The 18,334-nt window shown below is 38.2% G+C and overlaps 1 protein-coding gene across 1 annotated transcript in view; it reads right to left on the minus strand.

Moving 5' to 3' along the window:
* Positions 1-18,334, minus strand: part of SPATA16 (spermatogenesis associated 16) — a 279,707-nt gene that overhangs the window by 62,005 nt on the left and 199,368 nt on the right. The window contains exon 5 of the mRNA XM_003416233.4: positions 18,016-18,163. Coding sequence (XP_003416281.2) covers positions 18,016-18,163 — 148 coding nt within the window. The remainder of the gene's footprint in view (positions 1-18,015; positions 18,164-18,334) is intronic.

The raw sequence follows: 18,334 nt of genomic DNA on the forward strand, positions 1-18,334 counted from the left end.
AACAACGTTTCAAATCTGAGATCTGATGAGGCTAGGGGACACTAGGGTCTGTACCTGAGGAGCAGAGGGGAGCCAGAAGTAGCTAGGCTAGTCTCGTCCATGACCATGAATGCAAAAATCCCAAACAAAATATTAACAAATTCATCTAGCAATTTATAAAAAGAACAACCTAATCATGAGTAATCAGGTTTATATCAGTAAGGTAAATTTGGTTTAACATTTGAAAACGAATCAATATAATTTATCACATTAACAGATTCAAGGAGAAAACTTATTATCTGCTAAAAGTTGATGATATACATAGTCTTTGACCCAGAAATTCTACTTCCAGGTGTATACCCCAAAGAAACATGTGCACATTTACAAGAAACACAAGTAAGAATGTTCATAATGGCATTATTTATAATAGCCACACACTGGAAACAACTTAAATGTTCAGATATGTATATAAATTCTGGAATATTCATATAATAGAATGAAATGAAAATAAACCAACTAATGCTATCTGTGGACTTCTAGGGTAGTGCATTTGACTACTAGCCAAAGTATTGGTGGTTCGAACACACCCGGAGGTACCTTAGAAGACAGGCTTAGCAATCTGCTTCTAAAAGGTCACAACCTTGAAAACCCTGTGGAGCAGTTCTACTCTGCACACATGGGGTCACCTTTACTCAGAATCTACTCTATGACAGCTGACAAGAGCAACGATGCTATTTGTAATGTAGATGAATTTTGTAACCAAATATTGAGCAAAAGAAACCAGATACAGAGGAATATCTGCTCTATGACTTCATATTTATAATGTTTCAAAGCAGGCAAACTAAAATCTAGAGTTTAGGAATGTATAGTTAGGTGATAACACTATTAAGAAATTTAAGGAAGTAATTATTATAAATTGGTCAGGAGTAAGGAGTGGTTTGGGATTGGAAAGGGGCAAGTTGAGGGTGTTTGGGGAGTGGGCAATGCTTCATTTTTATTTATTGACAGGGTCTGCTCTAATACATAGCTGAGTGGTACATTTACTTTATGCATTACTTATATATGCAATACTTTACAATAGAATTTTTTTTTTTTCTTAAACCAAATAATACAAATGAGTTGGATAGGGCTCCATTAAGTGATTCTATGTGAGCCACAGGGTCATCAAGACACGCTCCTATCTATAAGATGTAGGCTAACTATGACTCAAGTATTCAAGCGGAAATAAATAGGACTTGAATGCTTAAGATGCAAAGCTAAATAAAAAATAATAACACCAAAAAATAAAAAGTCAAAGCCAAATCCGTTGCTGTCAAGTCAATTGCCACTTGTAGTAACCCTACAGGACAGAGTAGAACTGCCCCAAAAGGTTCCCAAGGAGTGGCTGGTGGATTTGAACTGCTGACTTTTTGGTTAGCAACCGAACACTTAACCACTGCACCACTAGGGCTCCACACCAAAAAATAAACCCATTGCCATTAAGCCGATTGCAACTCATAGCGGCCCTATAAAAGAGAGTAGAACTACCCCATAGGGTTTCCAAGAAGCGCCTGGTGGATTTGAAGTGCTGACCTTCTGGTTAGCAGCTGAACTCTTAACCACTACACCACCTTCTAATTCTCTGCACGGAGCCCTGGAACCTACCTGACGGCACATAACAAGGAGAACACAATTCTGTGCAAAATTGACTTGTGTAATTTAAAGTTGAGAAAGTGGAGACATTATTTTATATCATTGAGAGCTTAATCTTCAGGAATTTTATGTTCAGCAACATGATTTATTAGATGGCAGTGCCTGATGATTAATATTACAGAGATGCTAAATTAGACAACATAATTTTTTAAGTGCTTCAGGAAAAATAAAGCGTTAACATACGAGCATTCACCTCACTATTTTCTTACCAGCTGAGTTCTGAAGTAGTCATGGGGCTTTATTATGCAGCTTGGGGTAACTGGTGATGGGTAAGAGACTGAAAAGCTCATGAGGCTTCCAAGATCTACAGCAGATAGGGAGCTAATCTATTCACAAGGAAATAAGTCTGGGAGACAGTCGGGAGAGCAGTAGTTCCTCAGTGGCGCAAACAGTTCGGTGCTTGACTACTAGCCAGAAGATTGACAGTTCAAACCCACCCAGAGGCATCCTGGAAGGAAGGCTTGGTAAGCTGCTTCTGAAAGGTCATGGTCTTGAAAACCATATAGATTTAGTTCCACTTTGCATTATTGGGGTCAACATGGGTTGAAATCAACTCAAGGGCAACTGGCCTTTTTTTTTTTTTTTGGTAATCTGGAGAGTTTAGAGTGGGAAAAGAGAAGTTGAGGGAAAGTGCCATGTAAGTGTGTATTTTACAAGAGTTTCCTGAGCACTATGGATATAATGGAACCCTGGTGGTATAGTGGTTAAGCACTCAGCTGCTAACCAAAAGGTTGGCAGTTCAAATCTACCAGCTGCTCATCAGAAACCCTATGGAGCAATTCTACTCTTCCTATAGGGTCGCTATGAGTCAGAATCGACTCAACAGCAACGTATTTTCCGTTTATGGACATAACGGAAACATAGTTACATAGTGGTAAAGAGTTACAGCTGTTACTCAAAAGACTCGCAGATCAAATTCACCAGCTGCTCCCTAGAAACCTTATGGGACAGTTCTACTCTCTCCATTACCTATAGTACCTGCTCCCTGCTGTGTACCACATCTCGACCACCCCAATTCACTGTTTTTTTTTTTTCTTTCATTCTTTCTTGAGAGGCTGCAGTAAAGATTTCTATTTTCCGGTTACTGTTGAGTCGATGGTAAGTAGACTGTAGAGTGTCAGAGTAGAACTGTGTTCCAGAGGGGTTTTCAATGGCTGATTTTTCAGAAGTAGATCACAAAGCCTTTCTTCCAAGACACCTCTCGGTGGACTCAAACCTCCAACCTTTCTGTTAGCAGCTGAGCACATCAACTCTTCATACCCTATTGCCCAGTGTTTCTTTAAAGGCAACCCTGTCTGCCTTCAGTCAGGTCCCATAAGAAATATGTTAAGCAGGATGTATTGTAGTTTCAGGGAGTCCAGGAGCTGTGCGATCATAGAAGACAACAGGCAGTAGACAATGAAGACTAGTGACACAGTGCTGCAAAGGAAAGAAGAATTGCTACCTGAGAAGTGTTATTTCCATCAGATAGAGTAATGCCAGAACACCACACCTCCCACTGGGGAGGCCAGCATTTTAACATTTAAGAAAAGAGACTTTAGCTCTATCTGTGAGGGATTTCTTTACTTGGGAAATGATTCCCTGATTCTAACAAGAATTCTGTGGAACAACATGAAATGATTTATCATCTTTATAACCAACCTGGCTGTTGCACTTTTATAACAATAGTGGGGATGTAGCCTCTTTGATTCTATAACTTTTTCCATTTGAGAAAGTTTGTTTCAAAGAGGAAAATAGTCTGATCTTGAAAACTCTTGATCATGATAAAATTATAATATTTTTAAGAAGAAAGAATAAAATGAGGAATTTTAACTTCATGTTTTAGAGAACATAAGAATACATTATCTTTACTGGTAAATGATGACTGAACAAGATCAAGGTTATAAATTTCAGTGGAAAGTCATTTTTAAAGGTCTATTTTAAAACAATACATTATTCCTCTGAACATACATGTTTACTCTAGGGAGTTAAATTGCATTGGAAAAACAAAATATGACTGTATCCACCTAAGCGTTAAAGTAATTGATATCTGATCCAGAAAACTTTTCTATTAAGCATTACTAAGCACAGATCCATTACTGAATATTTGTTTATTTAGTAAATAAATCTTGGTATTTTCATCAAGAGGAGACAAGATATGCTTATTGTATTACTTTATTATTATTAAAATACAACCATCCCAAGAAAAAGAACTGTGCAGAATTGCATTATTTCATTGGAATATATGAATAAAAATCTCGAGTAAAATCTTTATAAATGAAAACGTAATAATTCTGGGGCTGGTGAATTATTGTTTGTTTTATATATCCTGACTACTCCGCATGAATCAAACTAGAGTTTTCTTTAAATAAGAAAAATGGATAGCTACACTACTAAAATACCAGTAATATTTTTCCTGTGAAACATAATACAATATAGCTCTATTATAAAAAAAAAAAAAAGCTCTATTATAATATGCCTTTAAGATTTCAGTGGGTCTAACTATAACCCAGAAATAGAAAAAGGATGTATAGAAGTTCCTGAGCATGTATATAACTGGTTATCCTATGAGGCAGATTTGAAATTTAACCCTTCCTCATCAGTCTTGTAGAAGCTATCAGTGTAATAGCCCTGCGCCTGCCATTGAGGGTGGTGAGTGGATAGTTGCCATAATATATCACTGTAAAGATAATTCCTAATTTAGTTGGGTCACTCAGTAAAAAAGTTAAAAATATCTAGACCTATATGCATTTCAAAATGAATTTGTTTTTATAGTCTTTTCCTCCTTCCATCTGCTTTTCATGTGGAAGTCACTGATAAAGGGTTAATGTGAGCTAGGGGCTGGCTAGAGAGAACACATCGCCTGGTGAGGTCCCTATGGTGAATACTCTCCTTGCTCATCACCACTACCTCTGCCAGTTATTGCTGGGCTCACTGCGCTGTCATGTGACCAGAGAGTAATGAACTCAGTACGATCTGGGCTTGGTGAAGGTGACATGGAGTTGGGCAGAGTTTCTGAGCTGAGGATTTGTCTGCCAGCCCCCACTGGGAGAATTAAAGGTGTTAGTCTCCAAGTTTTAATGATAATAACTGCTTCTCCAGCAAAACTTTGATAGATAGACTCCTCATCCAAGATCTTTGAGGTACAGATTTCACGACCTTCATTTGTGGACTGTTTATTTATATGACCTCTATAATTTAGAAATTCTTATCTATGGCCTCAATTTTGCTAGCTGCAATGTTCTATCTCACATGGGGCATCAGTATCTCCCCTGAAATGTTATCTTTTTGTGGGTGAGTACAAATGTTTGTTTGAGAGCATCCACCTACAGTTATCCATGAAAGAGTGGGTGAGCGTGAAATGGGAGAGAATGTGCAGAAATTTTGAGTTTTTGAGGATGGAGGTGACTGCACATGGAGGACTGTTTCTTCATTGAGTTAGCAAGAAATTATGCACGTGGTAGAGGGAGTAGGAAGCTGCCTACTTATTATGATATAAGGCAGCTCAGTGTATTAGTAAAAGTCACCTGATTTAACAAACACTCTCAAATCTTCATGGCAAGAGAATTTTGTTTTTCGCTGATGTAATAGTTCAATGTGAGTTTTCAATCGGTGACCTTCCACATGGTCATTCACAGATCTATGCTTCCTCTATCTGTGGACGCTTAGGCTCATGGTCCTTTCCAGCCAGTCAATGCGTGGGGAAAAAGAGTTTTGACTATGGGAGGGTTTTATGGGCCAGGTCTGGAAGAAGCATACATTATTTCTGTCCGCATGCCATTGACCATTACTCAGTCAAAAAGCCTCGTCTAACTTAGGAAGGCTGAGAAAAATATTCTATTTGTTTGCCTGAGAAAAAAAGATAGTTTGTGTCATGGATTGAATTGTGTCCCCTACAAATATGTGTCAGCTTGGCTAGGCCATTATTCCCAGTATTGTGTGATTATTCTCCATTTTGTGATGTGTTGTAAAATCCTAACCTCTGCCTGTGGTCAATGAGGCAAGATTAGGTTATGTTAAAGAGGATTAGGTTATGTTTGTTATGTTAATAAGATAGTATTAGGGTGGGGTACAATACCCTTACTCAGGTCACAGCCTTGATCCAATGTAAGGGAGTTTCCTTAGGGTGTGGCCTGCATCATCTTTTATCTTACAAGAGATAAAAGAAGAGAGAATCGAGCAGAGAAGGAGACGCCTGACTACCACCAAGAAAGAAGAGCCAGAAGCAGAACGCATCGTTTGGACCTGGGTCCCTGTGTGAGATTAATGCCAAGACACATGGATATCTCTAAGGAACACTGGACCCACAGATGTTGACAGGAGACAAGGACCTTTCCTCAGAGCTGACACAGAAAGAAAGCCTTTCCCTAGAGCTGGCGCCCTGAATTTGCCTTCTAAGCTGTGAGATAATAAGTTTCTGTCTATTAAAGCCATTCACTTGTGGTATTTCTGTTATAGCAGCACTAGATAACTAAGAGTGTTTGGCAAACAATTAGTATGCCTTTGGCACATTTAGTAAAAGATCTCTATTTCCAAATGGCTCTCCCATCTGCATTTGTCTCCATTATTCTTTCAATAAGAATCAGCTTTCCATTTTACAATTAGTGCTTAGATCTTAACTGAAAATATTCTTTAGGAGACAGGAAAAACTATAGTCCAATATCCACTCTAAAGTGTTAATGACTACAGTCATATCCTTTCTTAGGAACAGGAAGAGGAGGGGGTGAAAGGGTAGTGGCATACCAAGTGGGAAGCGGAGGTGTCCAGAGATAGATGGGAAGCTATTTGGTAAATTTGCTGGGTCTTTGCTGTGGTTTATATTGGTCCATACAGACAGATTGTGGTTTGTAGCTGTTTTTTCTGCCAGAAAATCTGTTCCTAGGTCTCTAATCTTTTTTGCCATTTTCTACATTAACTCTTACTCATCTTTCCAGGTGTAGTTTAAGAGCCACTTTCTTGCAAAAGTTTTTTATGACCATCCCCCATCATATTAGAGCCTAGAGTAGAGCCTCTCATAGCATCTTTTAATTTTCATTTTAACACAACAATTGACGTAATTAAACTGTGTAGCCATTTTTCCCTTCTGCATATTTCTAGTTCTAGGAAAGTAGTGACTATGTCATTTCTTCATTTATAGCTCAGATCAAATGTCACCCCCTCAGGTTATTTAAAGTTGTTCTATCTGTCTTCCAGTTAGTTACCTTTTTATTGCCCTGTTTTTGGTAAGGTATTGATGACTGAAATTGATAACTGAAACTATCTTATATATTCATTTGTTTATGCATCTGTCTGCTTCCCCCCACTAGAATCTAAATCCCATTGAGAGCTGAGACCTTGTCTGTCTTATTAATTTCTGTATTCTCAGAATCTAGAATATATACTGTCAATAAATGCCTGTTGATAAACGAATAGGTGAACAAACCACCTATTTCCACGGTGGATCCTCTTTTTGTCCTGATGATTCTGGAACATAGAAAAAGGGAAAAGAAAATGGCAGAGTAACTTAGCAAGTTAGAGAGTGGACTACTTTCAGTCTTCTGTGGAGTTGCGGGGACTTTTAGAGAAAGAACTAGAGGTGCCTGGGGGTGGTCAGAACCACCTTTCCATGAGGGAAAAAGAACCTCAAAGAGTGACTCTTGGTTGGACCAACTTGTGAGGTGGGAGTGACTGTTGTACTTCTGATGGAGATTCCACACCAAGAGGCAGCATGGGGAACACATCTAGGTGTCCTTGGGCCACATAAATGTGAATGCCACATGTGCTCTACACACATTAGGTCCTGTCCATGTCAAGAGAGTCGATCTCAAGTTATACTAGCCATGAGGTGGGGCCAAGATGGTGGAGTAGTCAGACTTCCAGTGATCCCTCTTACAAGAAAGACTCAAAAAAACAAGTGAAATGAATATATATATGAAAAACTGGGAGCCCTTAATATGAAAGGCAAAGTTAGAAAATGGTCTGAGTGGCCTGGGGAGGGAGAGACTGTTTAGAAGCAGTGAGGAGTTGCTGGACCTGAATCAATGGGAACCCTCCGGCACCATTCCCTAAAGCAACTGGCTGGGCTGGTGGTAGCATTCTGTAAGCAATTTCCTCAGGGAGAGACAGTGAACCACACAGCTTAAACACATCTCTGGAGCCAGAGAAGAACAGTGCTCTTGGCAAAAGCTAAGCACTTGTGTTTATCTTACCATGCCCCCAACCCCCAAGCTGACTTCAGTGGCTGTCAATTTCCCTGGGCCTGAGATAGCCCCTGCTGTGCATCTTGAACCATTCTTCTAGCCTTGAAGAAGGAATAAATTTACAACTGGGGGAAAAGATAATCTGCCAGCTCTACTAAGCTGGGAAGCTCAAGGCAAAAGCAGCTCCTGCCCAGGCACAAACTGTGCATGAACTTTGAATACTTTTCACCCTTGCAGGGACCTGTGTGGGCTCATTTCAGGAGAATAGGCTCTTGTTGGCAGACTGCAGCTGTTTCAGCTGTGCAGTGGAAAGGTGGGTGTTTGGTGTTTGACACCACTTTGCCTATTAAACAGGGTCCTCACCTACCCACACCAGGGGCCTAAGGACTGGTGGCTCCAGCCATATCACCTAGCCACTCACGACAGGGGTCAATGGATAAATGGTACATCCTAGTCCTTACAACCAAAAGTATTGGATACCCATAGTCCAGCTGCAGAATCCACCTATGTGTGTACTCCAGGGAACAGGGATGCGCTTTCCTCACAGAAAGGGGGGTGGCCATACACCTGCCTTGTTCGGAGTGTGATCCTCTGCTGCAGCCAGATACCTGTACCCACACCAATCACCCCTGCCCATCTAAGACCCTAAGACAGAACCTGTACCACACACTTGATGACCAACTACCTGGACACATGAGCTGAATCCATACAAGAAAATTTAATGGACTCCTAGGCTTATATACCTGGTAACAGCTCTAGCTATCTGGTGACAGACGTTAGAGCTTCAAAGGTGAAAATAATCCAGCTATCTCACTCAAAAACCCTATATGGGCATATCAAAACAAAACAAAGCAAGAAGCTAGCATACAGAAAGCAAACATAAAATAAATTAATATAATAACTTACAGATGGCTCAGAGACAACAGTTGATATCGAATAACATAAAGAAGCAGAACTTGATTGCCCTAACAAGCTCTCAAAACAAAGAATCAAGGGATCTTCTGGATGAAGATGTCTTCGTGGAATTACCAGGTGCAGAATACAGAAGATTAATATACAGGACTGTTCCAGACATCAGGCAAAACGCAGAACAAGCCAAGGAACACAGAGACAAAGCAGTTGAAGAAATTTAAAAGGTTATTCAAAAGCATAATGAAAAATTTAATAAACTGCAAGAATCCATAGAGAGACAGCAATCAGAAATTCAGAAGATTAACAATAAAATTACAGAATTAGACAACTCAACAGAAAGCCAGAGGAGCAGAATTGAGGAAGTAGAAGGCAGAATTAGTGAGACTGAAGGTGAAACACTTGGTACCAATATAAAAAAAAATTTTTTTAGAAGAAAAATCAGATGAAAGAATTAAAAAAAAAAAAAAAGAAGAAACCCTAAGAATCATGAGGGACTCTATCAAGAGAAATAACTTACTAGTGATTGGAGTACCAGAACAGGGAGGGATAACAGAGAATATAGGGAGAATTGTTGAAGATTTGTTGACAGAAAACTCCCCTGATATCGTGAAAGATGAGAAGATATCTATCCAAATGCTCATTGAACTCCACATAAGGTAGATTTTAAAAGAAAGTTACCAAGACATCTTATAATCTAACTTGCCAAAACCAAAGAAAAAGAGAGAATTTTAAGAGTGGCTAGGGATAAACGACGCTAACCAAAGGGCCAGCAGTTCAAATCCACCAGGTGCTCCTTGGAAACTCTAATGGACAGTTCTACTCTGTCCTATAGGGTCGCTATGAGTTGGAATTGACTCGATGGCACTGGGTTTACTGGGAGGGATAAATGAAAAGTCACCTACAAAAGAGAGTCAATAAGAATAAGCTCGCACTACTTGGCAGAAACCATGCAGGCAAGAAGACAATGGGATGACCTATATAAAGTATTGATGGAAAAAAAAATTGTCAACCAAGAATCATATATCCAGCAAAACTCTCTCTCAAATATCAAGGTGAAATTGGGATATTTCCAGATAAACAGAAGTTTAGGGATTTCGTAAAAACCGAACCAAAACTACAAGAAATACTAAAGGCAGTTCTCTGATTAGAAAATCAATAATATCAGATATCAACCCAAGATTGGAACACAGGACAGAGCAACCAGATGTCAACCCAGATAGGGAAATCATAAAAATAAATCAAGACAAAAAACACTCAAAACAGGGAAACAGCGATGTCATTATGTAAAAGAAGACAATATTAAAACAATAAAGAGGGACTAAAAAGTGTAGACGTAGATCTCTCATATGGTGAGGAAGACAAGGTGATATAAAGAAATAAAAGTTAGCTTTAAATTTAGAAAAATAGGGGTAAATATTAGGGTAACCACAAAGGAGACTAACAATCCTACTCATCAAAGTAAAATATAAGAAAAAAATACAGACTCAGCTGGAACAAAATCAACAACAATGAATAAGAGGAAAAGACAATACATAAAGATAAATCACTCAGCACAAAAAAATTAAGTGGGAAAAATAAATTGTGAACAACACAAACAAAAAAGACATCAAAATGACAGCACTAAACTCATACCTATCCATAATCACACTGAATGTAAATGGGCCAAATGCACCAATAAAGAGACAGAGAGTGGCAGAATGGATTAAAAAAACATGATCTGTCTACATGCTGCCTACAAGAGACACACCTTAGACTTAGAGAAACAAACAAACTAAAACTCAAAGGATGGAAAAAAACATATCAAGCAAATAACAATCAAAAAAGAGCAGGAGTAGCAATATTAATTTCTGACAAAATAGACTTTAAAGTAAAATCCATCATAAAGGATAAGGAAGGACACTATATGATTAAAGGGACAATATACCAGGAAGATATAACCATATTAAATATTTATGCACCCAATGACAGGGCTGCAAGATACATTAAACTAACTCTATCAGCATTGAAAAGTGAGATAGACAGCTCCACAATTATAGTAGGAGACCTCAACGCACCACTTTTGGTGAAGGACAGAACATTCAGAAAGAAGCTCAGTAAAGACACGGAAGATCTAAATGCCACAGTCAACCAACTTGACCTCATAGATGTGTACAGAACACTCCACCCAACAGTAGCCAAGTATACTTTCTTTTCCAGTGCGCATTGAAGATTCTCTAGAATAGACCACATATTAGATCACAAAGCAAGCCTTAAAAGAATCCAAAATATAGAAATATTACAAACCATCTTCCCTGACTATAAGGCCATAAAAGTGGAAATCAATAACAGAAAAATCAGGGAAAAGAAATCATACACTTGGAAACTGAACAATGCCCTGCTCAAAAAAGACTGGGTTATAGAAGACATTAAGGATGGAATAAAGAAATTCATAGAATCCAATGAGAATGAAAACATTTCCAATCAGAACCTTTGGGACACAGCAAAAGCAGTGCTCAGAGGTCAGTCTATACCAATAAATGCATACATCCAAAAAGAAGAAAGGGCCAAAATCAAAGAATTATCCCTACAACTTGAACAAATAGAGAGCAACAAAAGAAAGCCTCAGGCACCAGAAGAAAGCAAATAATAAAAATAAAAGCAGAATTAAATGAAATAGAGAGCAGAAAAAGAATTGAAAGACTTAACAAGACCAAAAGCTGGTCCTCTGAAACAATTAACAAAATTCATAAACAATTGGCCAAACTAACAAAAGAAAAACAGGAGAGGAAGCAAATAACATGAATAAGAAAAAAAAAAAAAAGGAGATGGGCAATATCACAATAGACACAACTGAACTTAAAAGAATCATATCAGATTACTAGGAAAAATTATACTCTGACAAATTTGAAAACCTAGAAGAAATAGATGAATTCCTAGAAACACACTACCTACCTAAACTAACACAAACAGAGGTAGAACAACTAAATAAACCCATAACAAAAGAAGAGATTGAAAAGGTAATTTAAAAACTCTCAACAAAAAGAAGCCCTGGCCAGGGTGGCTTCTCTAGAGAATTCTATCAAACTTTCAGAGAAGAGTTAACACCACTAATACTAAGGGTATTTTAGAGCATAGAAAAGCATGGAATACTCCCAAACTCATTCTATGAAGCCACCATATCCCTGATACCAAAACCAGGTAAAGACATCACAAAAAAAGAAAATTACAGACCAATATCCCTCATGAACTTAGATGGAAAAATCCTCAACAAAATTCTAGCCAATAGAATTCAAAAACATATAAAAAAAAAATTCACCATGACCAAGTGGGATTCATACCAGGTATGCAGGGATTGTCCAACGTTGGAAAACAATGTAATCCATTATATAAATAAAACAAAAGACAAGAACCACATGATCTTCTCAATTGAGGCAGAAAAGGCATTTGACAAAGTCCGACACCCATTCATGATAAAAACTCTCAGCAAAACAGGAATAGAAAAAAATTCCTCAGCATAATAAAGGGCATTTATACAAAGCCAGCAGCCAACAGCATCGTAAATGCAGAGTCTGAAAGCATTCCCCTTGAGACTGGGAAACAGACAAGGATGCCCTTTATTACCACTCTTATTCAGCACTGTGCTGGATGTCCTAGCCAGAGCAATTAGGTTAGATAAAGAAATAAAGGGCATCCAGATTGGCAAGGAAGAAGTAAAAGTATTTCCACTTGCAGATGACATGATCTTATACACAGAACACCCTAAGGAATCCTCAAGAAAACTACTGAAACTAATAGAAAAGTTCAGCAGAGAGTCAGGATACAAGATAAACATACAAAAATCAGATGGATTCCTCTACACCAGCAAAGAGAATGTCGAAGAGGAAATCACCAAATCAATACAATTTACAATGTCCCCAAAGAAGATAAAATACTTAGGAATAAATCTTACTAGAGAGGTAAAAGACTTACACAAAGAAGGCTACAAGACACTACTGCAAGAAACCAAAAGAGGCCTACATAAGTGGAAAAACATACCTTGCTCATGGATAGGAAGACTTAACATTGTGAAAATGTCTGTTCTACCAAAATCAATCTATAGATACAATAAAATTCTGATCCAAATTCCAATAACATTTTTTAATGACGTGGAGAAAAAAAATCACCGATTTCATATGGAAGGGAAAGAGGCCGTGGATAAGTAAAGCATTACCGAAAAAGAACAAAGTAGGAGGCTTCACACTACCTGATTTTAGAACCTATTATACCACCACAGTAGTCAAAACAGCCTGGTACTTGTACAACAGATACATAGACCAATGGAACAGAAATGAGAATCCAGACATAAATCCATCCACATATGAGCAGTTGATATTTGACAGAGGCCCAAAGTCAGTTAAATGGGGAAAAGACAGTCTCTTTATACAAATGGTGCTGGCATAACTGGATATCCATCTGCAAAAAAATGGAACAAGACCCATACCTCACACCATTCACAAAAAGGAACTCAAAATGGATCAAAGACCTAAACATAAAATCTGAAACAATAAAGATCATGGAAGAAAAAATAAGACAATGCTAGGAGCCCTAATACATGGCATTAACAGTATACAAAACATTACTAACAGTTTGTACACACCCGAAGAGAAACTAGATAACTGGGAGCTCCTAAAAATCAAACACCTATGCTCATGCAACAACTTTACCAAAAGAGTAAAAAGATTACCTACAGACTGTGAAAAAGTTTTTAGCTATGACATTTCCGATCAGCAGCTGATCTCAAAAGTCTACAGGATACTGCAATAACTCAACAACAAAAAGACAATCCAATTAAAAAATGAGTGAAGGATATGAACAGGCACTCCACTAAAGAAGACATTCAGGTAGGTAACAGATACATGAGGAAATAATCAGGATCATTAGCCATTAGAGAAATGCAAATCAAAACTACAATGAAATTCTATCTCACTCCAAGAAGGCTGGCATTAATCCAAAGAACACAAAATAATAATAAATGTTGGAGAAGTTGTGGAGAGACTGGAACACTTATACACTGCTGGTGGGAATGTAAAATGGTACAACCCCTTTGGAAATTGAACTGGTGCTTCCTTAAAAAGCTAGAAATAGAACTACCATATGATCCAGCAATCCCATTCCTTGGAATATATGCTAGAAAAATAAAAGCCTTTACACGAACAGATAAATGCACGCCCATGTTCATTGCAGCTACAACCAATGACTGCCATGACAGGGAACACAACAGAGAATCCCTGAAGGAGCAGGAGATTAGTAGGATGCAGACCTCAACTTTTCATAAAAAGACCAGTCTTAGTGGTCTGAATGAGACTAGAGGGACCCTGGAGGTCATGACTCCCAGATCTTCTGTTAGCCCAAGATAGGAACCATTCCCAAATCCAACTCTTCAGATAGGGACTGGATTGGAATATAAGATAGAAAATGATACTGGTGAGGAGTGAGCTTCTTGCGGCAAGTAGACACATGAGACTATTTGGGCAGCTCCTGTCTGGAGGGGATATGGGAAGGCAGAGCGGGATAGATGCAGCCTGAATGGACATGGAAATACAGGTTGGAGAGGAGAGTGCTGTTTCATTAGAAGGAGAGCAACTAGGAGTACATAGCAAGATGTATGTAAATTTTTGTATGAGAAGCTGGCTTGATTTGTAAACTTTCATTTAAAGCACACACACACACACAAAAAGTTATGCTAGCCATGACATCACAGCAGTGCCAGCCTGCACCAGACTTGGGAAGAGGACCCCTCCTTCACATACCCACTGTTCGCTTGGACACTGGGTACACTTGAGCTCTGAGAAAGTTGAATCCAGATCAGGAACAGAAGAAAAACCCATAAGAAGAGGAAGGAGCCTGTTGAATTTGATTACGTACTAGAGAGAAACTAAATTTTAGAAATAGTTGGATAGTACTGAGTTCTCTGCGATGGGACAGACTATATTGTTTGTCCTGGGCAAGATAAAGCAGAGTGCGGTTAGGTAAAGAAAACATAGTGAGACTCATGTTTGCACACATTAGTGTCTGTCCAGTCATACATGCTGCATGAATATTTGTTGAAATAAATAATTGAATAAATTGTTAGCAGTATAGAAGCTTATTAAATTTTATCTACAAGACTGATAAAAGGAGAATCTTGGTTTTGGACGGCACCAACAAGAAAGGTAGCTATTCGTCTAGGCCATGTCTCTCTATTTCTCTGTAACTGCCTGTCTTAATTACCTAGTGCTGCTGTAACAGAATTACCATAAGTGGATGACTTTAAAGAACAGAAGTTTATTTTCTAATAGTTCTGTAGACTAACAGTCTGAATTCAGGGCTTGACTTTCGGGGGATGTCCTTCCTTGTCAGTTGCCCCGGGGGTTCCTTTGCATTCTTTGGTGTTCCTTGGCATGTGCCTTCCCCCTACATGCGTCTCTGTGTCTATTCTATTCTTTATAACTCAAAAGTGATTAGGTTTAGGACCCACCTTCCTCTGATATGGCCTTATTAACAGAATTAAAAAAAACCCTATTTCCAGGCAGGATCATATATAGAGGTAGAAGGGTTAGGATTTCAACACATATTATTTTTTTGTGGGTGGGGGAGTGGAATTCACTCCTTAACACCTTCTAGCTACTATCTCTCACTAATGCCTGTTCTAATCTCCACTTTTCAACTTCTGGGAGATGTGTCCAAATGTTAAAGATAACACTTGACCTCCCCTCTTCCTATGCATGTGCTCAACACACTTTGGAATTGGCTAAGAAAAAGAAGTCATATCTCTAAGGCTCTGTACATACAGCTAGGAATAGTGGTTTCTTCATTGTCCTAGCAACAGCTTTGGGGAAGGCCCGTTAGTCATTTTCAATAGAGGCAAATAATGTCATCAGTGCAATAGGGTTTTAGCGCACGGTTTAACAGAGCAAAGAATCTTACCAGTTCCGGTGAAATTTAAGATTCAAGACTGCCTTCTGTACCTTCCCTCACCAATCCTGAAGCTGTGTCTTTCCTCTCTAGGTTCTCATATAGCACTGTCATTCTTCAGCAATTAGTAATTATAAAATAATAGCAACAATCATTAGTAACTTACAATTATCTTCCCTCCCAAAGAATAAGATCCTTTAGCTTGAAACATCTTGCCAACAGATTATAATTCATCTTGATAACAGGTTTGATGGAGTTCCATGAGACATGAATCTAGCTCATTAATATTATCATTGTTTTGTAAACTCTCAGTGAAAATAGTGCTTCCTAAGTATGAATTAATCTTCATGATTTCCCTATGAAGTAAGGTAAATATAACTAAACTTATTCTCCCGGTAGAGGAGTTGGCAAACTGGTGATCTCCCCAATGAATCTCTCTATACTACCAATGTGTCTGAAAGGAGATATAGAACTAGTTGAATTTGATTCATTTTCCATGACTCTAGACAGGCTTGACTTCCATATCTCCTTCCAAACAAACAAACCAAAACCCCTCAAAATATCCGTAGAGAAATAATGAATAAACCACTAGCAATAAATGTGAGTTCTGACATATTTTTACCTACTTCCTAATAGAATGCTCAGACTAGGTAAATATGCATCAATGGTTGTTACAGCATACGTTAGCTTTCTTCTCTTCCCTTTCTCTGCCCTAAATTCCCCATTGTCCCTTATTCAGTATCTTTTCTCTGAAGTGCTTCAACCCCTGTACAGAAAAACAAGGAATTTACAAGATCTAAATTTAATGCTTCTGAAACATCTCTGCTCCTATCACATGGAAGTAATATAGTTCAGTGGTTAGGACATAGATTCAAATCCCAGCCTTGCCACCCCTGATTTGCTGTGCATCTTTGGAAAAGCTATTTGTTTTTTCCAGTTTCTGTTTTCTCATCTCTAAATAGGAATCACTTCACTCGCCTCATAAGTTATTGGACTCTCTAGAGATAATGGATGTAGAGTGCCCGGAACCTTACAAGTGATTGGCAATGGTATATATTATTAGTCCTATAAATCAGTGACGTGACCCCTGAGAAAAGGAATGAGGGGGCCTTGAAAGGAGGATGTGCTGTTAGGAGTGTATATTTAGGTATTTTTCTGAACTTGGTAGCCATGGTTGAATGGCTCTTAATTTGGCATCACAAAATCCTCCTCCTAATGCAACAGAACTTGGCACTTAGTAGATACAAAAAAGAATTTTGAATGAATCCATGACAGCAAGTGGTTTTCAAAGACAAAAAGAGAAAGAAAGTATATTAACAGTATTGTATCCTCTACAGTACCCTTGATTATCCAGATCTCATTTGGATACCAATAATCCAAGAGCATAAGAAAAGAAGGAGGCTTGAGATTGGAAACAGATGATAGAAAAACCAAACCCAAACCCAAACCAAATTCATTGCTGTTGAGTTGATTCCAACTCACAGTGAACCCTATAGGTCGGAATAGAACAGCCCCATAGAGTTTCCAAGGCTATAACCTTTATGGAAGCAGACTACCACATCTTTTCCCCACTGAGTGGCTGGTAGGTTAGAACCACCAACCTTTCGGTTAGCAGCTGAGTGCTTAACCACTGCACCACCAGAAGGAAAGCAGAAACAGCAGGCATTGTAGTAGTTTCTTTGAATTATGTCCTCCTGAAATATGTGTTGTAAATCCTAACCTCTATGCCTGTGGCTATAATCCCATCTGGGAATTGGTTTTCCTTATTATGTTAATGAGGCAGGATTAGTGTAGGGTGTATCTTGAGTCAATTTCTTTTGAGATATAAAAGAGATTAAACAAGGAAGCAGAGGAGAAATGGGGTCAGATAGATGCCAAGACACATCTTGAAGGAACCAGGAAGCAGAAGCTGAAAAGACAAGGATCTTCTTCCAGAACTGACGAGAAAGCCTTCTCCTAGAGCAGGCACTTTGAACTTGGACTTTTATCCTCCTAAAATGTGAGAAAATAAATTTCTGTTTGTCAAAGCCATCCACTTGTGGGTATTTCTGTTATAGCAGCACTAGGTAACTAAGACACCATTTCTTTTGCTTTTTAAACCTTAGTTTTTTTTTTGGTTTTACCCCCTCCTCTTAGAATATTTTTTTTTTCTTAGAATATAGAAATATGAAGGCACAAGGAATATTATGATAGCCATGTTGAGTTTGCACTAGTTAAAACTTTAAAATAACTTCCCATTTCAATTCAACAAATTAAAATAACAAACCTCTAAAAAGAAACATTAAATAAACCAGAAAGCATCCTGTATTTGATTTAATGGGAATAAAGTATCAGCTGACAATATGAAGACATTGGCTCTTACCTGTGTAGATATAATCCACATAGGCAGGGTGAGTTTTTGTGAAAACCTCTTTTACTTTTTCTATTTTATCAGCTTTTATTTTTGTTGCAAATGGTGTGTACATCACTGAGAAGGTTTCGGCTCTGGTGATAGCCTCTTCAATCATTGCCTGAGAGGAAGGAAATCACCCATTTGGCATCAAAAACAATATATAGTTTTTTTAAAGAGGTATCAAATATAATTACCTTTATGGATGATTTAAAAATTTATATCCTGTACAGCAAAGATAACATATTTTGGTCTTGAATATTCATTAGAAAGAAATTTTAATTAGTTCTGG

This window comes from Loxodonta africana, chromosome 23 (assembly GCF_030014295.1).
Source record: "Loxodonta africana isolate mLoxAfr1 chromosome 23, mLoxAfr1.hap2, whole genome shotgun sequence".
NCBI lineage: Eukaryota > Metazoa > Chordata > Mammalia > Proboscidea > Elephantidae > Loxodonta > Loxodonta africana.